Below are 25,628 nucleotides of genomic sequence, written 5' to 3' on the forward strand. Positions count from 1 at the left end.
TCTTTACTGTTGTATATGTTTGAAATTTTCCATTAAAAGAGTTAAGAAATAAAGTGAGCAGCTGTGCCAATTGTTCCTGATAGGTTGGTTACAAGAGTTCATTTAATTCTGTAGAGACCTTTGGTGGCACTAATGAGCAGTCTCAGAGGAGAAGAAAGCCTGTTGGTGGTGGATTCAAGAGACAATAGGAGGAGAGGATATGGCAGGAACAAGTGCAATCAACTTCTTCAAGGAATGTTGAAGGAAAGGGGAACAGAGAAATGTCAAAAGTGGAGGGAGGTGAAGAGGCCAAGGGTGCTTTTTGTTAAAGATGGAGTTATTGCAGTCATATTTCCTACCACTCTTCTTTACAAAGCTCTACACCTCCCACTCTATGATGTCACTAAAGAGCTCCCTAGTATCTTCCCACACACTCTTTCTGCACTTCCCGTACTTCATTCATCCCACCCATCCATCAAGGCCTGGATAATCTCCCACCTCTTGCATCATCCCAATTGCATGTGATGTCTCCAGATGTACAATTTCTACCAAGTGCAGAAATTTCAAGAATTTTTTAAAAAGAGTTTTGATTGTGATTGTCCAACTGGTGTCTCTGTAGCCTCTTCAATGTGTATCAAAGCACATGGTGTTTAGACTGTAGATCAAAACTACACAATGTTCCCCTGACAACTTTCAGAAAGGAAGTAGAACTTCTACAGAAATGGTAAAGTTTCTTATAGATCCAGGAAAATAGTATTCAATAGTAGCAACAAGACTCTCTTTCACTTGCCTTTTCCACTCTAAAAGGCATGGCTAGAAGCACTGATTCATAGTAAGGGATCACCAATGGGAATTAATTTTTAAAACTGAGAACCCTCAGCAGTTAACAGAGGACTGACTTCTCCTTGAAACATCAGAAATTGAGTGGGAGTAAGTAGGAAAGAAGAAGAAACCTTCTAGACTAAGATGTGGCAAGCTTAGTGAAACTGAAATAAAAAATAAGAGTTGTGTTTAAGAACACTACTTCTTTCTTCACATCTCTCCTCAGAGTGTATCATAGTGGAGACCAGGGTTTTTTTATAAGATCCTTCCTGCTGAGCAGTTTCCCTCAGAAGCATTCCTTTTCAGTGCAAAGGCTAGAAAAGACAAGACCCTTCTAATCAGGATTAAGTACAAGATGCACCTAAGATGCCTTCTGAAGAAATTATTAAGAAAAAAGAGATGTTATTAGTGCTTGTATTAAGGTGAAAAGGCTAGTGACAAAAACTGGTGTTCATACATGGCTAAACTGAGGACAACAGCAAACACATCTTGACTGAGTCTTCATAGCCAGTACAACAGGGCATTTGAACCTCCTGCTTTGTCAAGCACCTGCACAGACACGGATGGAGTGTCCACTATTGCCATACACTGTGCTATGGGTTACAAAGATGACATTGGCCCTCTTTTCTAGAGGGGAGACAACAAACAATTATACCTAATACAGTGTGAGAGCTAGAAGGCAATCTATGGGGAAGAAAGCTTTGATCCTGAGATCAGTAGCAGGGCCACGTGCAAGTTCTATTAGAGAGTATGGAGTTCTAGGAATAGCAAAGGATTGCATCGCTCTATTTTAAGTTAGGGTGCAAGTCAAACCTGGACATACAGGCTGAGGCCAGATCACCAAGGCCTTTTTGTCACGCACCAGGGCCCTCTTACTGGAGGGGAATAACAGGAGCAGGTTGGCAGTTTGGAAAGCTGATGCTGGTGGCAATGATTTAAAGCAAAAAACATTCAGTACAGACCTTGTGCCAACTTCAGAGTTGTGAAAACATGAGTGGTCACTTTGTTTGGTCTGATTTGTCCTCAAAACCAAATTGTTTTTCTTTGTTATATTTAGCCATGTTTTTTTCTGCACCTCAAATAGCTGAGAATAGCTTTATTCTATTTAGGTATTTTTAAACATTCAGATAATTGCATTTTTCACTCATACACCTTATATCACAGGGGTACAATGGTTACAATCAACCATTGTGAGGTAATTTTACTATGGTTATCTGATTATGAAAATGAACTTTGGCTATGGAACTAAGGGTTGTTCATTTTTTATGGTTTCCATGTCCGTACATCCCCCCCCCCCCCCCCCCCCCCCCGCAAACACACACACACACACTTAGAAGTCCCTGTCTGTAATTTCATCTATGCAAAAATTTTCAACACTGGTCCATGAAAAAGTTTCCACCAGTTTGGAGTGAAATATAGAAGCAAAGGAAAATGTGACTCTTTCATAAAACAAAATTTATTTTACGTGAAGATCTGCTCTTCTGAAATATGTCCTACTTCCTTTTGAAGTGTTCAGATTCTCTTTATGAAATTATGGTGACACAATTTTTAAAAAGGCCCTTACATAGTAAAATGAATAGTTGGTAACCCCAGATTCATGTACTAATTTTTTGAAATATAAGACAGGGTTGGCCCCTTCTTTGAGTCCCTTCTACCACCCCTGCCTCTTGGTCATCATGCACAGCGGTCACCTGATCTCAGAGTCAGAGAAAGTGGCTGGGGAGGGGCTCATCTGGATTAACCAAGGCTGACAGTGACCTGGCAAAGCATCAGCAGTTGACACAATCAGGAAAATGATGGGTCAATGTGTTATTTATTCTCTTATTTTTCCCCTTAATTACATCTTTAGAACTTACAAATCTTAGTGAGAATATTAAGTGTCCCTTTTTGGCTTTGCATCAGTGACACTTAAATATTGTTAAATAAGTAGTTAAATAAAGTCCTAAAAATGTATTTACTTTGCTGCTCCCAACTTCATCTCCTTATATTGAAATGCTTGAACTTGAAGCCTATCACTGTCAGCACCAACAAAACTACTTAAGTAGTTTAGGATCCTTGTTAGGAAGCAGTTATCCGCTTCAGGAATGTAACAAAGTCTACAGAATAGTATTGTACAATAATTTAAGAATCAGAAAATTCTCAGCTCCACAACTTACTAGTTAAGTTACCTTGAGTAAGTTACTTAACTTCTGAGTCTCAAGTTCCTCTCGTACAACATGGGGATATAATGGTACCTGCCCACATAGGCTGTTGTGTAGGTATTGTCTTGGTGCTTGGTGAATATTAAATTGTGGTAATATTGCCATTATTAGGTACTTACAAATCACTGGCTTTCACACAAGAATCATCATGTTAGACCTGGAAAGGTAATCTTTTTGATCATGTGGTCCAATCTCAGCATTTTATAGATGAAAGAAGTGAGTTTCAGAGAGACCAGAGAACCAGTGAGAGGCAGAGCCAAGATGTGGTATCTGCGTCCAGCCCTGGGCTTTCTCCACCACATCACTTTTTTCCCCAGTTAGGAGTATATTTTGGTTTTTAACTTTCAAGGTTTTTTGGCCAGAAAGATCTATTTACATGTAAGTGTTTAAAGATGGCAAATTCATACCCAACAAAAAAAAATGTAGTAGTTCGTTATTTTATCATTTCAAGAATATTTACAGTTTGGTACTCTTTTTTTGCATTGCATTCAAAATAATGAACGGGATATCTACTCATACAGTAGACTGCTAAGATGAGATGGATGAATAGATGTTATAAACATCATATAAAGATGTGCTTTCCCCTACTTCCTCCCTACACTCCAAAAATAAAAGGTGCAAAATACAAAAATACATCCTCTCTCCTCCAGGTCAATCAAATTTCTTGGTGTCTCAGGAAGAATAATAGAGGTCTTTCCAAGTCTTTATATTAATCTCTAAAGTGCAAAAAACAGATAAATTGTGTTGGGTCCCAGCTGACAGCAGTAAGATCTGATGCTGGCAATAGAAGGGCCACAAAGGCATTAGTAAAATAAAGGGACACAAAGGCATTACCAGCAACACAGAATAGATACACTTTCTGATTTTAAATCAGTAGTTTTATTACAATATGTACTGACACACAATTAGAGAAGGAATGTCTTGACATTTTCTGAGCATTTCACGGAAAGCAAATGTAAATGTAACCAGTCAGGCAGTAGAGTCATCCACACCTTTTCCAAACATAAACCAATAGCTTTTTACATGTGATAATGCTGGAAAGCAGTTTTCTTATTCTTGTCTATGAAAGTTCAGTCTCAGAAAAGAGGTATTTTGAAGTGGGCTGAGAAAGAAAGCATTTCCTCAATGATGTCTCAAATCCTGTCTCTAGATTTCCCCCCTGACCTTCTAGATATGACTTTTAGTGATGCTCAAGATAGTAGTGTGTTCAGGGGCTAAATGGGATCTAATAATAAAGGGAGACTATTATACTACACTGAAATTCAAAGGAAAGGATAAATTAAGAAAATTAAGTTCCACTAAAATGCACAAAGACAAGGAGAAACTATTTGGGTTTAATAAAAATGAGATGCTCTTTTCACACAACTCATTTAAAAGGTTACAATTACCATAAATATTTTAACTCTATTAAAGATTGCTGGCAAAAGCTTGCTCTTATATTTGCAAAAGGGTTCTGCCTTTATTCAGACTGGGGAAAAAAACAACATACTGTGTGAAAAGAGTCACTAAGCCTTGTGAAGTAGACACTAGACTATTTGGAGTTGCATGGGAGATTTTTTATTTTTTTTAAATTCACTTTGTAAACGATACTATGGAAACTTGAGAAATTTCCCTCTTTCAACAATCACTGTGCTGTCTGGTGTTTTCATCCCTTTAGCGCCCAAACACACGAAAGCACTCTAAGAAACAAATACTAAAATGGAATTTTGAATAAATTCACTATACATTACGTAACTGGGGGACAACAAATGAAAAAACCCACGCCAAACACTAGTATTTTATACAGAAAAGCATAGCAGGAGAAAACTTTGTTTAAAAACATTAAAACTTAGGTAAATATAAATACATTTTTGGTTAATCTGTGCTATATCATATAGAAATTCTGTCAGTCTAATAGATAATTTGGATTTTCATTCTGACTATATGAGAAGAAAATACACAGCTGCATATAGTCACATATATATGCATATACATATGTATACATATATAAAATTCAGATCAAGAAAATTTGTTTTAAATACTTATATTTAAAAGCTGTACCTCTAAAAATAAATACATTTGCCTCTAATTGGCTAATTATAAGTTCCTTCACAAACCAGTCAGAACATAGTTTCTCAAGAAGGGCAGACAACCAATTAGCTGTTCTTTAAATCCATTATCTAAACATTTTAAAATTCAGGTATGTAAGAGAAATAACATTCTCAGAATACAATACAGATACAGTTCTGACTTTGAAAATAAATTGTCTTGGTTTCCTTGATATTTAGTTCACACAAATGTCTACTTTTTGCCTCGGCATTTAAGCAATGAGAGACAATTTTCTAGTGACAACATTCTGTTCCTCTAACATTACCTTCTAATCAAAGGAGTCAGCTGACATTTCCCTTCATTGGTTTGTTAGCAGGAACTAACACAATATCATTGCATTTGCTATCACTCTTACAGATCACAGTGAGTTGTGTGTTTTAATGTAATTTACAACGTGCTGATACCACTGAGACAAAGCAGAAGTAGCCCTGACATTAAAAAAAAAAAGTCTCCCAGGTGAACCACACATAAAGGATTTGGTGGTGCATATACAAATTCTAAGAGGTAACGCAAAACCACTGCCAGAATGGACACACTGGGTATTTGATGTAGTTCAAACAAGAGAAATAGATGAAAATACTCAATTTACTTCCTTTAGAAAGGATGCAATTCACAAACATGGAGCTTTACTTTTTAATTTTTTCTTTTACATTTCCAAAAAAGATTCTTAAAACACTATAAACCAGACCAAGTTATTTAATATACTACAATATTTAACAACTTTCATCATTTGTTTTTAATATAGGAATCTCAGAAATGTAGGAAATCCATGATAAATGATAGCTAGAATGCTTAATGCCAAAGCTTAAAGTTTTCAAAAGGAAAATTTACCAGAGTTGGAAAAACAACTTCTAAAAAATACAGTGTTCTATGCTCTCACAGTTCCAGATTGCTAACTTCATAAATTAAAGGTGAACATTATCAATATATAAACAAGGCCTCTTTTTCGTTGATTTTAATCTTGTCTGAACATTTGGATATTTCAATCTTCAGATTCCGTAAGGTAAGGCTGAGTTAATCGGATATAAAGGAAAAGGTTTAAGTCCATAATGTACTATAGCACTGAGGAAACAAATGCATCAAATATTTACATGCTGGCTACAATACCTTTTCGTTTAAAAAAAAATTAAAATGGGTATCAACAGCAAGCCACTCTTTTTTTCATTTCTCTGACAGCAAAAATGGGGCAACAGCACTTTTTCTCATTTTTCCTCTTAACCCTGACATTAGAGGTTGGTCTTAGGTCAAGGGCGTGGTCTTTTTGGAGGCGGTGGTGGCATAAGCTCTGTGTCAGGATCCAGATGATGCTTTCGCTTCTGTCCTTGAGAAGCTGCTGTACATCTGTCGATGAACTCAAACAGCATCTCCTTGGTGACAGGGTTTGAGATGCTGTTGCACACAGCTGTGGACAAAGGGAGACATGCGTCTCATATGAGGGTTAATTAAGCCAGCTAACTCAACACAAGCCTATGAGAAAAGGGGAAAGGTTTTCATTCCAATAAGCCAAACATTTCCATTTTACAGATTTGGGCGACATGCTTCAGATTAAATTTGTCTCCTCCCTCCTCCATTCCCAAAATGTTTTCAGTGGCTACTCTGTACTTTTAATTTTAAATAAACTAAGTATTTGGGTTATAAGCATATCTTTACTATGGTTTTTCTTTCCTTCCAAAGCAGTTTTTATGGGATTTTAATTTAACACAGTAAGTAGTACATAGTCCACAATCAGACAAAATTTTTACAGAAATCGTGTGAAACATCAAACAGCACCAGTCACCATTCCCATTGAAAAGTGAGTTTTCACTGCAGCTGGAAGACAGTATTATTCTATTTTAATAACTTATTTGGAGTAAGATTTTATAACAAAAATTACCTAAAAAATAAAGTGTCTTTCTTAAGTGATCAAAATTTAGTACCAGACCTTTAACTTATATTTACCTATATAAAGAAAGGATACTGGCTTAATTATTCCTTCTTTTCAAATGAATTCATCTTGTCTTATCATGGTTACCAGTTCCAATAAGAATCCCAAAATATACCACAGTACCTTTTAAATGGCATTTTCTATATTTTCTCATATGCTTATCTTATAATCATCATCATTACCTACTGAGCACTCCAAAAGTATGTAATTCCATTAACCTTTAAATATGCTTTTTAAGTATTTTGTCAAGTCCACTAAAAATAAAATCCAGAGCAACAACTGCTACTAGCAGTAGTATATCTTATAAATTTCAATTAATCTATGTTGATCCCAATGAAAGAAATTCACTATTTTAAATTCCCAAAGTATTCATATTGTACCCAAAGAAAACTCCGAAGCATAGCATAGCAGGTTTTCCTTTTTTTAAAAATAGCTTTCATTTACTTTGTTCTCCATTGTTTGTAAAGCTATTTTAGGAGCTGGAAATTACATTTTCCTCTGCTAATTTTGTCTTTTACCATCTGGCAAACAATAGTTTTTGTAGTTTTGAAAAGCTCTGAAATTATCATGGGTTTTGTTGTTGTTGTTCAACAAATTCAACTTTGTACAGTCCATCATCCTGGCCTTTCAACTTCTCTCTTAGGTGTATTGGCACAAGTCCTCTGTCTAGAAAGGAGAACATGTAACGGGACTGGTGTCCGGTACGTATTTGATACACCTTTCCCATTAAACAAGTATAAGGTCCAAATACTTATACTCCATTCCCCAACAAGCAGAACAAAAGACAGTGCATTTTGGTGCTAACACATTAACTTGTTTTTAAAAATGTTAACAAACACTGTCAGGTTGTCATACTCACCCATAGCAGTGTTGTAGGCATTAGGAAAACTTTTGTCTGTTCTCTGTCTCATGAAGACCCAACTGTTATTCTCAAATTTACATTCTATAATTTTATTGTCATACTGTTTTAGTTCTTTTGTCACCTGTTTTAAAAGAGAATTGAGAAAAATGGTTAAATCATTCAAAAGGCATTGTGCTTCTACCATGACAGGCACATTAGGAAATACTGTGGGAGTGCGAGCCACCGTTACCCCAACACCTCAGTAACACTTCATGCAGAGCTTTTTGTAGTCTTGTGTCTAATCAACCTTAAGGATATGGTGTGCATTCCCTTGTATATATGCTCATTTATCAGACATTTATAAATAAATGTCTTGCAAATGGCTGTCAATATACAATTAAACGAAGCTAAGCAGAAAACAGTCACTTCTAGGCCAAATGTAAATATGTTGCCATGGGGACAATGTCTTCAATATTATCTGTGTTCTACTGGCTTTTAAAAATTGAATATCTTGCTTAGGTTTCAACCTAAGGTGGCATTTTTATCACCTAAATTCTTACATTAAAACCTATGGAATTCCTTTTTCTAGTTAAAAGAAAAAGTACACTTAAAAAGGAATTCAAACAATGTATGTTTTAAATATTTTGCTTTTCAGGCAATGATAATTAACCAAAAACTTAATCTTGAATCTATTTATATTTACCCTTTCCATCTACAAACAAGCATGGATTTAGAGATGAAGCTATCTTAGACTTCATTTGGGTGGGTTCTGGTTACTTCACCTTAGATGAATGAATACGGATTACAATTTACTTTATCAAAACTCACAGGTATCCATGGTAACTATAAAACCTTTGAAAAGATATTTCATTGCACTATGAGGATGGTTTTCATAAGTAGGAACCTAAGCTTATCTTTGCAGTTTTCGAATCAAATGCCAGTCATGGTAATATTTTAATTCTGCCCTCATCTTTCACAGCTAACAACTTTTCCTCACAATATGGTAGATTGCAATCATTTAACTTCATTAGCATTATTTGAAATGCTCTCATTTTTCTACCCATATATTCACTACCACCTAGGAATAAGAAGGGAAGCAATTTTAAAAGATGCTTTCAATTCAAAGATTAGACAAGTGTATGTCTTCATGAAAACTTTCTAATTGTATTCCTTTTCCCTTAATCAGTATTACACTAGATTGAACTGGAACTAGACCTACCCAAAAAAGTGATGTTCCATTTCATAAACCTGCTAAATTTATTCTTAGATTTTCATTATCCTAGCCTCAACTCTCTTCTCTTCACCCCTAGGGATCTGCTTCCTTTTACTTTTTATACATTATCTATATCTAAGTATAAGGCAACCCATTCAGTTAGGAAACCACATTTATGTTATATCATATGTAGGATCTAACAGAGATATGTTTCTAAACCTTTCAGAGTTTCCATTTCCTAATTTCTAAAATGGGCAAAGGAGGTTACTAATTTACTGGGTTACTGGAAGAATAATAAATAAAAGTACCTAGCACATAGTAGATAAACAATAAAATTGTTAATTGAATATAAATTTAGGAAATGAAACATTACTTATTAAAAAAACTTTATAAGTAAATTTCAATAGAAAAACCATGATGATAAAAAGGTGTACTTTGAAAACAAATGTCAAGAAAATTGTGTAATATGCATGTTTAAGAATGGCTTGCTAGTCAATAACATGCAGTTTATATTTTTACTGACTAGAAATTTTAGTCTTTATCATATAGTTTTTCTTGTGTTCCCAGTTTCAGAATTGCTATAAATTATGTGTTGTTCAATCTGACTACAGCAATTAAGCAGTATTATTAACTATCTGTGTATCTGCTTGGCCATGCATTAGCAATCTGGGAGAATGAACTTTCCAGAAAATGTATGCACCTGCCACTGTACTAACCTAAATGTACTTTCATGTTCAAAAACAGTCTATCATTCTTCATTGATTACACCAATTATATTTCCAAGATAGAAATATTGTAGGTTACTCGTTTGTTAGGTGGTAAAATATATTTAATTGATAAAGATAATACCTTATACATGTGTACAAACTAAGACAGTTTTCACTAATAGATCAAGAGAATGACTGGCATACAGGGAAGAAATTTTAGCATCTAAATTCTAAATTGTTACTATGACAATAATCACCACCAGTCAATTATACATTACTAATTCATTTTTTTACACTTTTTAAAAATTAAAGTTAATAGATCACAAAGACCATTATAAAACATTAAAAAACAAAAAACATAAGAGGTTCCCATATACCCCACTCCCCACCCCATCATTTTTGTAAATTGTATTTTTTTGAAGATATATACATCACACAAAAAATGTTACATTAAAAATTATAAGAGGGGAAGCAGACTTGGCCCAGTGGTTAGGGCATCCATCTACCACATGGGAGGTCTGTGGTTCAAGCCCCAGGCCTCCTTGACCAGTGTGGAGCTGGCCCACGTGCAGTGCTGATGTGCACAAGGAGTGCCGTGCCATGCAGGGGTGTCCCCGTGCGTAGGGGAGCCCCATGCGCAAGGAGTACGCCCTGTAAGAAGAGCCACCCAGCGTGAAAGAAAGTTCAGCCTGCCCAGGAATGGCGCCACACACACGGAGAGCTGAAACAAGACGATGCAACAAAAAGAAACACAGATTCCCGTGCTGCTGACAAGAACAGAAGCCGACAAAGAACACGCAGCAAATAGACAAAGAGAACAGACAACTGGGGGGTGGGGGAAGGGTAGAGAAATAAAATAAATAAATAAATAATTTTTAAGAAATTATAAGAGGTTTCTGTATACCTGCCCCCCCCACTCCTCCCACACCAACAACCTCCTACATCATCGTGGCACACTCACTGCACTCAGTGAACACATTTTGGAGCACTGCTGTACCACATAGATAATAGTTTACCCTGTAGTTCACACTCTCCCCCAGTGCATTCAGTGGGTTATGGCAGGATATATAAAGTCCAGCATCTGACCCTGCAATATCATTTAGGACAACTCCAAGTCCCAAAAATGCCCCACATCGCATCTCCTCTTCCCTCTCTCTGCCCTCTGCAACTACTGTGGCCACTTTCTCCACTTCAATGCTACAATTTCTTCTATTACTAGTCACAATAGTTTTATAGTAGAATATCAGTAAATCCACTCTAATTCATATTTTATTCCTCCATTCTGTGGACCCTGGGATGGTGATGACCACTCCACCTCTGGATCAAGATAGGACTTAGATTCCACATGGATGATGGATGCAATTCCTCTGCTTGCAGTTGTTGGCACTCTTGATTCCCTGGTGTGGTGGTTGACCATCTCCACCTCCCTGTTAGCTGACCTGGGTAAGTCCAATGAACCAGAGAATAGGAGTCACAACTCTGCTAAGGCTCAGGGCCCAGCTGGCACATGGGCAGTCCAGAGATTCAAGTCCCTGAGTATGCACCATCCCTAGCGCCAACCACAGGTTCAGTAAAAGTGACAGAAGAGGCATGTGTAGGAAGGTCACATGTAAGTCCAGCTCCATCACACTCAGGAGCACAAATTCCTAAGTGGGGCTCTCTGACATGACACAGAACTCCAAATACATCTGCCATGACCATATACCCTTTGGATCTCCACAGCTTTCAGGAGAACCAGCACCTAGGGTTGTATCTACTTTGTCTCTCTCTGGGGTCCTGCTGAGATGTGTGTAAATGTGACCCCTCTGATGATCTCCGAACTCTTTTTGGAAGACTCTTAGTCATATAAAGTCATTTGTCTTTGCCATTTTCCTCTTTTATTCAAGGTAAAAAAGCAGTTTTTAACACTTGATCCAACATGTAGGCTGAGATATTCTGCTGGTCTGAGTTGACCTTTTTATTCAAGGTCTCTTTCTAGTTACATCACTGGTTAGTGATTGGTAGTAATCCCTTGGTGCCAGGGAGGCTCATCCCCAGGAGTAATGTCCCATGCTGGGGGGAAGGTAATACATTTACATGCTGAGTTTGGCTTAGAGAGTGGCCACATGTGAGCAACATGGAGGCTCTCAGGAGGTAACTCTTAGGTACCCTGTGGCTTTAGGCCTAGTTTATATTTCAGGCATACAGGCTCATAAGCATAGTCATCAGTATCAAGGGCTCATTATTGGACCATCCTTCCTTGTTGGTTTCTGCTGTTCCATTTGGGGGATTATTGTTGTTCCATTGGGGAATGTGCTAGAACTCCACTGGGTAGGAACTCAGCATTCCCTCAGTTGACGTTTGTAACTGTAACTACTATAAAAACACCCAACATATATTAGAACATTTTTACGTGCCCTATATACATGCCTTGGAGAACTCCCCCCCCACTGATGTGCCCCCCCCCCATCAATAACACCCCACACCAGTGTTCCTTCCCTGCCATAGTTGTACCTCTCCGTGGTCCAAAACTTTTTCAACAATGAAGCCTAATATATTGCCAAATTCAATTAATAGGAAACTGAAATATAGTGATGGGTTTGAAGTTTAGAAATAGAATAATAATAATTTAGAAATACCAAAATAAAGTAAAAATAAATTGGTGTATTTAAAAAATGAAAAATATCATAAAACTTTGTTTTTGACATTTTGCCTTTCATCACTGTAATAGGTGTTGCCCTGTATGTACAGAAGCCAGGCACTTTCTTTCATTTCTTCCTCAGTATCTACATCCTTTCTTTTCCTCCAATTTTTAATTTTTGTCTTCAAAAAAGTTTTAGATCACAGTAAATCACATACACAATATAGGGGACTCCCTTATATCCAACATCAAACCCTCTTCCCCTTTCTCCAGCAATGATCTTTTTACATGTTCATGTTATATTTGCTGCAGCTGATGTACAGATTTTGAAACATAGCTATCAAACATGGTTCCGTTTTGGTTTACATTATTTATATTTTAGACTGTACACATTTCTGAATTTTTAGCTTCCTTATGTTTTACATTATGGTTTACATTTTAGCTTATAGACTTTTATACACTTCTGGTGTAAGTTAACATGCCTATATCCATTATTGCATTATCGAGTGGAGCACTTCCATTGTCCCCCAGTTGTCCTGCTTCCATCTATTCTATATCTCTCTTCCTCTCCCCTCAGGGCCCACAGTGACAATCAATCTTCACTACTTGAGTGATCAGATATACAGATACTGTAACAATGCTGAGGGCTTGATATACTAGACTGCTCTAACTAACTGGGAACCATTTATTCTCTCGATAGACACAATTCTCTCTATTTGGGAACATTAGGTCTCCCCATTCACACTCATTGTATGGGTCTCCACCCAATGATATAACACACTATGACAAAATGAGCACACTCCCTAGAAACTTACCCCTGTACCAGATGCCCCCACTCTTAAGCACCTTAAACATGTAATCTTTTATTATATTTTCTAAAGAGTTTTTCAACATTATAGCTTCAAACGTATACCTGACATTCTCCCATATTCAACTGACCCCCCCAGCTCTCCCCCCAATTACTTGGGCCATCTGATCCATTACTGTTTAATTCTATAATCACCTCTGTTATCCCAGTTTGACTTGAGAGCTTGAAAGTAATAAGAATAAAATATTGATAAATCAGGATTCATATCTGTACCCAAAACTACATCGAATCAATGCAATTTTTCTGATTTTGAAAAAAAAAAATAGTGAAGAGCAATATATGGTGTAGTTCTATATTGAAAAATACTTTTTCATGCATACTTATTATTAAGCACCCCATTTTCACACTATTTGGATCTACCAATACTCTGGGATTAAGAGATAGTTAAATTAAAATGGTTTAAGTACCTCTGAAGATTTCAAATTAGCAACTCGAAGATAATTCTTAGAATGGAGGGCCCATGACAGAGGCAAGTAGAATGTAAATTGTGCCACTCTTGCCCCTTTTCTATAGAATTTTTTTTTAAAGATTTATTTATATTATTTATTTCTCTCCCCTTCCCCCCCGACCCAGTTGTCTGTTCTCTGTGTCTATTTGCTGTGTCTTTTTCTTTGTCCGCTTCTGTTGTTGTCAGCAGCATGGGAATCTGTGTTTCTTTTTGTTGCATCATCTTGTTGTGTCAGCTCGCCGTGTGTGCGGCAGGCTGCACTTTCTTTTGTGCTGGGCGGCTCTCCTTACGGGGTGCACTCCTTGCACGTGGGGATCCCCTACGTGGAGGACACCCCTGCATGGCACGGCACTCCTTGTGCACATCAGCACTGCGCGTGGGCTAGCTCCACATGGGTCAAGGAGGCCTGGGGTTTGAACCGTGGACCTCCCATGTGGTAGATGGACGCCCTAACCACTGGGCCAAGTCCGCTTCCCTATAGAATACTTTTTGTAACCTAAGTGCCAACACACTGCCAAGTCACAAAAAGTATACAATTGTTATGGCTGAAATGACCTGCACACAACAGGTAAAGATGCATTTCTGTTTTTAGTGATGGGACAAAACCTCTGGAATTTACTGTTTGTGCTCCATAAGAGTTTAGTTTTGTTATCTATAGATAAGATCTCACCATTCTTTAAAGAGTGATTGTACAAGGATATGGGGGAGGGAATTTCTCTGAACTAATTTGCTCTAAAGACATTTTAAAATAAGAAATATCATTAGACTGAGAAAACCACCAAGGAGGCTTTTTTTTTTGTACTTTAATTTTTAAATAATTTTAGATTTATAGAAGAGATGTACAGATAGTACAGAGAATTCCTGTATACCCTTCACCCAGGTTCTCCTCATGTTATCTTACATATCATGGTACATTTACCAACTCTCAGGAAACTAACAATGGTACAATACTACCACCTAACTATAGACTTCATTCAGCCTATCTGTTTCCCCACTCATGTCTTTATCTGTTTCAGGATCCATTTAAGGAAATCACATTGTATTTAGTTGTCATGTCCCCTTAGTATTTTCCAATCTGTGATGGTTTCTCAGTCTCTCCTCGACATTTTTTGAAGAGTATTTGTCAGATATTTAGTGGAATGCTCCTCAATTTGGATTTTTCTGATGTTTTTCTCAAGATTAGACTGAGTTATTATGGATTTGGGGGAAGAACACCACAGAGGCAAAGTGCCGTTCTCATTTTGTCATATCTGAGGTTATATGACATCAACATGATTCATTACTGCTGATGTTAATCTTGATCATTGGGTTAAGGTGGTGTCTGCCAAATTCCTCCACTGTGAGTTATTACATTTTCCCCTTCCATACTATATTGGTTAATTGTGAGTCACTACGTCCATCAACACTCAAGAAGAGGTGAATAAAGCTCCAATTCCTGGAAAGAAGAATATCAAGGAATTTGTGGACATTTACTAAAACGATGAGAAGTTAATAAAATGCAGAGCTATTTTGAGACTATGCACGTATCTTGTTTCTTCTTAAAGTTTTGCTCATTAAAGTTAGCATCTATCCATGAATCTTGCTTGCAGCAGTTACTCTGATGTTCTAATGGAATTTTCTATTCACTCTATTCCTTCTACATTTATTAGCTGGAATTCTTTCATAAGAAGATATGCTCCTTATCTCCTATTTTTTATTTATTTACTTAATTTCATATTTATATTAGTGTGGACTCACAGCTATTTAGGTTGGCTCCAGTGCTCTTCTGACATGCTCTCACTTCTTTTTTTCTTTCATTTTTTTAAAGCATCAGAAGAAACTTCAGGCTCATTTCGTATTTTCCCTATCCCAGTCCTATCCAGTCCTAGAATCAGTCATTTCTCTATGAGGTCCTTTTTTTTTTTCTTTTTAAAGATTTATTTTTTATTTATTTCTCTCCCTTCCCCCCAGTTGTCTGCTCTCTGTGTCCAATCACTGTGTGTTTTTCTGTGACAGCCTCTATCCTTATTAGCAGCACCGGGAATCTGTATTTCTTTTTTTGTTGTGTCATCTTGTTGTGTCAGCTCTCCGTGTGTGTGGCGCCATTCTTGGGCAGGCTGCACTTTCTTTCACGCTGGGCGGCTCTCCTTACGGGGCACACTCCTTGCGTGTGGGGCTCCCCTATGCGGGGGACACCCTGCATGGCATGGCACTCCTTGCGTGTATCAGCACTGCACATGGGCCAGCTCCACATGGGTCAAGGAGGCCCGGGGTTTGAACCGTGGACCTCCCATGTGGTAGGCGGATGCTCTATCCATTGGGCCCAGTCTGCTTCCCTCTATGAGGTCCTTTTAACCAAGGATTTTTAAGAACAAAATTATTCTCTGACAGTCCAGGATATACTAAGAAAGTATTGCTACCACTCTTTTGGTCAAACTTAAATTATTGAGGGGGCAAGAGAAAGAAAAAGAGAAAGAGAGAGAATCAGAGGGAGGAGGAGGAAGAGAATGACTGAGACAATAAATATGAGTATGTGCTGGATACTCTACCTTTTGTGAATTTCTATCTGGAGTTAAACTAAGTTGGCCATTTTTTTTTTTCTGAAGTAGTAATTCTACTTTTTGATCACTCAAGTTCTGCCTTGTAGTATGATAGAAAATAGATTTTTAAAACATAATGAGTTGATGAACTCAAAAACCCTATTTTCATATAAATAACTTCAATTTCTTAGTAATTATTTAATAAAGGCAGAGAAAGAAAACAAATCAGAAATAAAATGGAATTATAAAAGTTTTCCATGTGGTGTCAGGACAATATGAACAGCTTAAATCTGAATTATTAGATAATCGCTTAGACATATTATTACACTACATGATAGCTGGGACATAGTACTTTTAGAAAGTGTATCCATCTTTGGAGGAAGTAAAGCACTTGATAAATCACCCTTTTTAAAAATATGCTAGACCTATCACCTTAAAAACACTCCTCCATTAAAATCTATTGGTGTTTGTACCTCAGTAATGAAGAACTGCTGTGTAAATAACACACTTTGCATTTGCTGGGTTAGAAACACAGCAGCAGGAGTCTCCTCTATGAATGGTAGGGTCTTTAAGCCCTTCAATCAGGCATTCAAATAGTGAAAGTAGCCAAGTAAGAAGCAAGCAACTAAACTCTTTTATTTATCCTAAAGGTCATTACAGACAAGTCACAACTGCAGGGTATGAAATTTATACTATTATAAAATACAAATTATTATGTGCTAATAAAATTGGATTAGTCATAGGTACTCAAAATATAGCAAATCTTAATATAAAATAACTGCACAGAAACATATAGTAGTGGTTATTGCTGGACAGTGTAATTAGGAGTGACTTTAATTTTTTCTGTTTTACTGTATTTTCCAAATTTTCTACTGCACATATGCATAACTTTCATAATTTTTAATAATAAAGAATTCCTTAAATAAACCATACTTCATAAAAGATGAACATCAGGTTGATCAGGTTGGCTTCAAATGTGGAAGTACAAAAAGGTATGAAGAAATAAATATTTAAAGTGAAAACAAAGTCTTGGAATAAGGTCTTAAGCCCACAGACACCCCAGGGTACTGCAGTAAGCTCAAGGGGATTCAGGAGTGCTGAGAGATATTTTACATATTTGAGGGAAAAACAATAACATCTGTGTTGGGCATATAAACTACTAGTTGGAGGGAGTTAAAAGTTTCAATACTAGATTTCTTTATATGGCATCATAACTTTGCAAAACTGAGTTTTCAGCAGTTACTGTGATAAAAACCTAGTATCATGTGAAAAATCAATGTGGACTAGGAAATGGGAGTGGTGGTGGTGTCCAAACTGATTCCAAAGTTTGAGAAGTTATGTAGCCCTTAACCTGTACTAAGTTGTTGGAACATAAACATTTATTAAGTTATCTGGATCTATCTACTTAATAAATGGAACTGTTAGGTATTTCTTCTGACTTAGAGGTGATGTGTATGAGGCACCATTAACCTAGAGAGTTTAGGAGCCTCTGCCCTAAGTCTTTTTATTTCATTCCCAGATCCTAGTCTCTAGACCTACCCATAGGTTTATATCTAGCACTTAGTGGAAACCAACTACAGTAGTGAAAACTTTGTTCGAGAAGCAGAAACCAGATCATGTGACAGAATGAGAATTTCTACCAAGTTAATTTCGTTCACTTTGATCTGGATCATGAAAATAGGTACTCCTAATTCATGTCTCCTTGTCTGCACAGTCCTCAGGCTAGAGCAGACCATCAGGAAAAATGTTTACTGAATTCAAGAGATTTATGGAACTCAGTTTTTAAACCAGTTTGTACTTAAAAAAATGTTTTTTCATAAAATAAACTTTACTTTTTAAGAGGTTATAGATTACAGAAAAGTTACATTGAAAGTATAAGGGATTCTCATACAACATCCTCCCTCATCTTCCCCTATTAATAACACTTTACAATATTGTGGCACATTTGTTATAACTGATGAATAAATATTTGTACTTTTGATGGCTGGATAAGTAAAGTAAGTCAGTATTATCTCTAAGCCTCTCTGCCTTCCTTCCTTCTACCCTCCCCAACCACTGGCCCCCCAAAGACTCCAAAGTTGTAAGGCTTAAATATCTGCAAGAATCACATGAATGAACATATTGCATTTGTACTCTCTATTTCTGGGTGGCTAAGATGAAGGCAATGCCACTACTAACTAGTCTTTGCTATTACAGGATTAAAAGCAACATTTCCTCTTTTGACAGTGAAGAATATGTATAGGAAAGGGAAAGAATTCTTTATTTTCTGGAACTGTCTGAGATTCATTTTTACATAAATAAATATTTATTTATTGAACACTTAGCGTATGTCAGGCATTATATAGTTAGTGATATATAAATTAAAATCTAATTTAATCTGAACTTCAATCTTATAAGGTAGGAATTATATTACTGCCCTTTTACAGCCTTGGAGACCAAGGTTTAGAGTAGTTCACTCACCCAAAGTCACAGAGCTAAAAAGTGGCACAGCCAAGTCTCAAATATAGGTCTCACAATCCAATGCTGCAGTGCCATTTTATATCCTACCAGTTGTTACAGGGGCTGGTACTCTGTGGACAATAATATAGCATCAAACAAACAAGGTCATTTCCCTGCTCAGATATTGGCTGAAATTGGGTACAAAGACATATGCACATGTAAGCGTAAAAAACCAGTCATATGAAAACACAATAATAGTGGGCCTCACTTGATCACAGCACTTGGTGTTCCTGCAGCAGGCAGTGTGTGTTCATGCTTCTGGCAACCTAACTCCTTATACCTGCCTATGACAGTTCCAAGAATGGTGGAGGTACCAAAGCAAGATTCGAAAGTATTAAAGGCACAAAACCCTCTTGAAACAAGTGTTCCTCATCTGTCCTTATTTTAAGGTCTTATTTTAAGCTCCAGCACTATAATCAAAACAGAAGTGTTTTTAGGTAAAAGACAAGTTAATAAAAATTCTCAATTATTAATACCAATATAGGTATGTGAGTATTAGCTGCTACAGAGAATTAAACCAAGAGACAGCTTTGCTGGACGGTAAGCATCTGAAAGCTGAGTATTTGGTCACTTTTTCATTTACTACTATGACCCTCATTCTTTAATTTACTTCAGTGTGGCTTCCACTTTCTATATCCCAGTAAAACTTGTGCTAAAGTCATCAGTGACCTCTGTGTTGCTAAATTCAGTGAGTTATCTTATTTGACTTTTCAGCATTGTCTTATAATACAGTTAAAAACTGCCTCCTTGAAACTCTTCTCTTTCCTTGGCTTCTAGGATACACAGTTTTGTTTTCCATTTCTATCATTTGCCATTCCTCCCCAGGCTTCTTTGCTGACCTCTTCTCTTCCAAGTTGGCAAGTTCCTCAGGTCTTGTTACTGAGCTCTTTACTCTTCTTTCTCTATACATATTCTCCAGGCAATCTCATTTATCTCTAAATCCTTCAATACCAACTATACATCGATAAGTCCTAAATTTTATCTCTTTTCATCTTTGCTGAGTTCTAGACCCATCCTTTCTCCCATCTAACAAATATTATTGAGCAGGTGCCAGGCACAAGGTTGTGGACTGGTAGTACTCGATAGTGAACAAGACAGACACAGTCCCCGCCCTCTGTAATGTACAGTCTACTGGGAAAGGAAGACAATGAACAAATAAATAATCATAAATTGTGATAAGTGCTATGAAGAAAAGAGTGAATAGAGACTAAACCAGGAAGAAAGATATCTGGTTTTAGGTGGGATAATCTGAGGAGATTCCTATTAGGATAAGAAGCCAGTTTATATTCGGAAGAAAGAAGGAAGGAAGGAAGGAGGGAGAGAGAGGGAGGGATGAAAAGTAAGTCTGGAGACCTACACACACAATTACTTCAGGCAATGATTAACAGCGTGCCCAAAGGCCTGATTTTTATTGATGGAGGTGAAAAATATTGAAGGTGTACCACATAGACCTGACTCACTCCCAAACCCTTCCTCTTACAACCTATAGTCAGCTGTCTAACTGACGCCTTTATTTGAATGTTTCATTGACTTTTCCAATGCAACATATTCAAACCTCAACTCTTCATTTTCCCCCAAATCTATTTCTTCTTTTGTCTTCTCTATCTCAATAAATGGCACTCAGTTCCTCATGATAGAAACCTGGGTTTCTTGCTCAACCTTTTCCTTTTCTTTTTCCTCATATCCAATCCAATACCAGGCCTACCAATTCTATCTTAAAAAAATATTCTGAATATGTCTATTTGTCCCCACTTTTACTGCCATTATCATAGTCTAAGCCATTACTGTCTCTCGATTCCTGCAATAGATTCCAAATTAGTTTTTGCTTCTTTCCCCCCATCCTATCAAGTCATTACACCATAGCCACATTGATGTAAAATGTGAACCCAATCAAATAATTCTCTTGCTTAAGAGAAAAAGAAGTAAAAGACATAGAAATTGGAGAGGGAAAAATAAAACTACTTCTATTCTCAGACAACACGATTACTTACCTAAAAGGAATGAATGAAGAAGCTCCTGGAATTAATAGGTAAGTTTAACATGGTCACAGAAATCAAGGTTAATAGACAAGAACCAATTTTATTTCTATACAATAGCAAAGAACAGCTGGGAATTTAAAATTACAAAGTATAATAGCATTAAAACCATGAGATACTTGTGAATAAATCTTTAAAAATATGCACAGGATCTGTATGCTGATGAGTATAAAACACAGAAGAAAGAATTCAAAGAGGACCTAAATAAATGGAAAGATATATCGTGTTCATGGATTGGAAGATTCAATAGTCTTAAAATGTCAATTCTTCCCAAACTGATCTATAGATTTCACATAATCACAATTAAAAATTTATAAACTACCTGATTCTAAAATTATATGGAAAGGCCAAGGAATGAGACTAGGTAGAACAAGTTTGAAAAAGAACAAAGTTGGACAACTGACACTAACTGATTTTAAGATTTAGTATAAAGACAGTAATCAAGGCAGTGTGATACTGGTAAAGGAGGGACATACAGATCAATGGAATAGAATAGATAACTCGGAAACAGATTCATATATATGCTCAACTGACTTTTGACAAAAGTGCAAAGGTAATGTGATAAAGGATAGTCTTTTCAACAAACGGTGCTAGAACAATTGGATATCCATAGGCAAAAAAATGAACCTCAACCCACATCTTTTACTTTACTCAAAAAATTCAAAATAGAAAATAGACCTAAGCATAAAACCTAAAACTATAACTAACTCTTCTATTAATATTACAAAACAGAAGAAAATCTTTGTGACCTAAGATTAGGCAAGATTTTGTAGAAACATCACCAAAATTATGATCCATAAAATAATAAATGGATAAACTAGCTGCACCAAAATTTAAAAGTTATAGTCTACTTAAAGCTACTGTTAAGAGAATGAAAAGACAAGACTAGAATAAAATCTTGGAAATCACATATCTGACAACTTATATTTGGAATATATAAAGAATGCTTAAAACTCAGTAATAATAAAATGAACAACCCAATTTAAAAATGGGCAAAAAAGTTGGACAGACACTTCATCAGAGAAGATATATGGATGGCAAATAAGTATATGAAAATATTTTCAGCATCATTAGACATTAGGGAAAAGTAAATCAAAATCACAATAAGATACCACTACACCTCTATTAGAATGACTAAAATAGAAAAAAACATGGACAATATCAAGTGCTGGAGAGGATGCAAAGTAACTTTTATAATTGCTGGTATGAATGCAAAATGGTACAGCCACTTTGGAAAACAGTTTGGCAGTTCTTTATAAAGTTAAACATATACTTATAGTCATTTGATTCATAAAAACCTTAAAACTGGAAATAACCCAAATGCCCTTCAACTAGTAAAAAAGATAAACAAATTGTGGCACAGCTATATAATGGAATACTATCTAGCAACAAAGAGGAAAAAGCCCTGAATTTCAAACGCATTATGCTAAATTAAAGAGGCCATACTCAAAAGACTACAGACTATATGATTCCATTTATACGACTTTCTTGAAAAAGCAAAATTATAGGTTGCAACAGTTGGGAGTGGGAATAGTGGTTGATTACAAGGGGTGGCATGTGGGATTTTCCTGGAGAGTGATGGAGCTGTACTGTATCTTGACTCTAGTGGTGGCTCTATGCCAACATGTATTTGTCTCAACTCACAGAACTGTACACTAAAAAGAGTGAATTTATTGCATGTAAATTTTAAAAGTTGTATTAAAACAAAAAAGTCACCAGTTAAAGAATATGTATCCAATCATGTCATTCTCTTGCCTATGGTTTCCCATTACAAGGCCTTTAATGACATAGCCTGTGCTTATCTTTACAGCTCTTATAAATTGTCATAGAGCAGCCTACATTTTACTTTACATTACATATCATTATTTGTAAATATAAATTTATTTTTTTGATTAATTAACATCTATCAAACCAGACTGGTTAATACTTACTGAGTACTACTAGGTATTGAGTACAGTAATACATGCTTTGCATGGTTTAATTTATTTAATTCTCACAATAACACTTAGGATGTAGGTATTATTAGTATCCCCATTTTACAGATAAAGAAACATAGGAGTTAAGTAATTTGACCAGGGTCTCATAGCTACTAAGTGGCAGAGAAACATATTGCACCTCTACTAGGTTCTCAAATACAGTATCTTATTTAATCTGAATAGCAATCTTATGAGATTTCCAGATGTGGCAACTGAAGACCAGAGAGCTTAAGTAAGTTGCAAAAGGATACAGAGTTAATTTGTTTTTGTACCAAGGCTCAAATTCTAGGTCTTTGTGAATCAAAAACCTCTATGATGCCTTCCTTTTCCCTAGGAATCTAAGCCCTAGGTTGAAAAAGTATTAAAGAAGGCAAAAAGGTAGACTACTTGTGAATGACTTTACTTCTTGTGTAATAAACTGTAATTAAAGCAATTACTTCCAAGTATTACTTTCCACTGTGGGTGGCAAATGAAGTGGTGTGTGACTGATGAAAGGCAGAAGGGCATAGCATATTGGCTTGAACCAAACACAATATCTGTCAAGTTTCTTTTCCTTAACTTGTTTTTCCAAATGCACTGCATTCTGACCTGTATCATCACTGCTGCTTGCTATTCCAGCTGCAGTACAAAACACAAGTCATGCCAAACTGCAGAACTTCTCAATCCTTAAGAATTTACAATAGCTAATTTAAAAATGGCTGCATTTCACAGCTGCACAGCTTTTTAAAATTTTTTTTTTCAGATTAGAGAAGTTGTGAATTTATAAAATGATCAAGCATAACTTACAGGATTCCCATACACCACTCTATCACCAACAACTTGCACTGGTGTGCAGCATTTGTTACAGTGGATAACACTTTTTAATAATTGTACTATTTTTTTAACAGTAGTTACCTCTGTTAAAATTGATGAAAGATTATTAAAATAGTTCTATCATCCATTATTTACAGTAAGTATACTCCTCCCCCCATTTCCACCTGTATTACTATAACACATTTGTTATAATTCATGAAAGAACATCTTGTACTATTAACTATAGCCCACTGTCTATAATAGGGTTCACTGTGTTGTGCAGTCCTGTTTTATCTTTTCATTTTTATTCTAGTAATATATATTATACATCCTAAAGTTTCCCCTTTTAACCACAATTAGTGCTGTTAATTATACTCACAATAATATGCTACCATCATCCATTTCTAAACCTTTACCATCAGCCTGAATAGAAGTTCTGGACAAATCAAGCATCAAACCCCATTCTCTAAACCTAATCCACTTTCTGGTAACCTATATTCTAGATTTGAACACTATGAGTTTGCTTATTATAATTGGCTCATAACAGTAAGATCACACAATATTTTTCCTTTTGTGTCTGGCTTATTTCACTCAACATAATGTCTTCAAGGTTCATCCATGTTGTCATAATTCTCAATCATTAAGGATTTAGAACAGGTTAATTTTAAATGAACTACATTTCACAGCTACACAGCTTTTGTCTAATTCCTAGACCAAATGAGAAGCCATGACTGGATTGAACAATCTTTCCATAGGCATGACTAACAAAAAGAAAAGGTTATGTGGACAAAATAGGCAGTTCTGCCTGCTACGGGAGGATGATAGTAATAGCTTACTAATATAGAGCCAAACTGTGGTACAATATATTTGCTCCCTGTCCGTTTGACTTATAAACAGATCATAGACTCATGGCATACTTGGGATAATAAGAATGATATAAAACCAAGGAAAGATATATAATTTACCATTAATATGGAAAGGAGGCTAAGATTCAATATGCATATCTGAAACGTTTTTCTTTCTAAATTGTTCTAAGCACACGGGCTCATTTGATGCTGCTCATTTTTTGAGATACCTGTCCCACAACCACTGCAAATAATTCATAAAGTATATTTGTCATACTCAATTTGATAAATGGCCCATCTACTTACTTCTGGCAGTAACAAATACCTAATTTAAAATCATTTTAATGGTCACTAAATATCCACTTTTAACAAAGTTCACAACACAGTTGACATAATATTTGAGTGAAGCCAATTCATTAAGATGTCGATATCTGGTTCAAATTTACTTCATTTACTTTCAAAGACTTGCTAACACTTTGGACCTAATAATGTTCATTTCTGAGTCCTTTATTAGCACATGCTGTTTACATATTTAACCTCCTTTCTTTCACCCATTTTAAACGCAGCTATGCAACTATGCTCTTCTTATAGAGATCTCAAGAGAACTGTCCTTCTGAGAGATCTATGTGGTTATGTGGCGGTAAGTCAAAATGTTACAATAATAAATGAGAATTTCTCTTCTTCTCTGGCCACCATTCAGGACATCAACAATAATGCTGAGGTTCTTCCCTTTTGATTATTTTTAGAGTAAAGTCCCTCTCCTAGAATTCAATTTCCTCTAGCAGCACTTACAGACACCAAAGCCCACAGACCCACACATCTTTAAATCATTAGATCAAGTACAAAGAACTCCTTAATTTAGTGATAACCTTCTTAATGGTTACTAGGACTCAGGTGAGAAACCAAAGCTTCCTTCCTTATAAGTCTGTACCTCAAGCTGATGCAGACTCTCACTGAGACCTTCCTACCACGGGATCTGTAAACTGGCCTTGTGGAGCCATTCTTTCACTCTTTGCCATTCACAAAACATTCTTTCACATGCTTTCTCAACAACTATATTTCTTCTCCTTTGAGAAAGAAATCCTGGAGTTACTAATAAAGGCATTATGCAAATGTAAAGTGATATCAACACTGTTAGAACACCAGGGTTCCATTCTATTCTATGTACTTTGAAAGACACTGATGATGGATTTATTTAAATCTGCTTCATTGGCTCCAAGTATTGGAGATTTTGAATATCAAAAACCACT

General features: G+C 36.2%; 1 protein-coding gene across 5 annotated transcripts in view; it reads right to left on the bottom strand.

The window, feature by feature from the left end:
* Positions 1 to 3,858: 3,858 nt before the first annotated feature.
* Positions 3,859 to 25,628, bottom strand: part of RNGTT (RNA guanylyltransferase and 5'-phosphatase) — a 355,704-nt gene continuing 333,934 nt past the window's right edge. For 4 of the 5 annotated variants that reach the window (XM_012523691.4, XM_058307139.1, XM_071218594.1 and 1 more), the window contains 2 exons: positions 7,874 to 7,997; positions 3,859 to 6,492 (listed from right to left, as the gene is read on the bottom strand). In XM_012523691.4, the coding sequence (XP_012379145.3) occupies positions 6,335 to 6,492; positions 7,874 to 7,997 (282 nt within the window). In that variant the 3' untranslated portion in view covers positions 3,859 to 6,334. Of the gene's footprint in view, positions 6,493 to 7,873; positions 7,998 to 18,695; positions 18,801 to 25,628 lie in introns of those variants that run through there. The other variant, XM_071218595.1, reaches the window with a different exon arrangement.

Source organism: Dasypus novemcinctus, chromosome 11 (genome assembly GCF_030445035.2).
Source record: "Dasypus novemcinctus isolate mDasNov1 chromosome 11, mDasNov1.1.hap2, whole genome shotgun sequence".
Taxonomy (NCBI): Eukaryota; Metazoa; Chordata; class Mammalia; order Cingulata; family Dasypodidae; genus Dasypus; species Dasypus novemcinctus.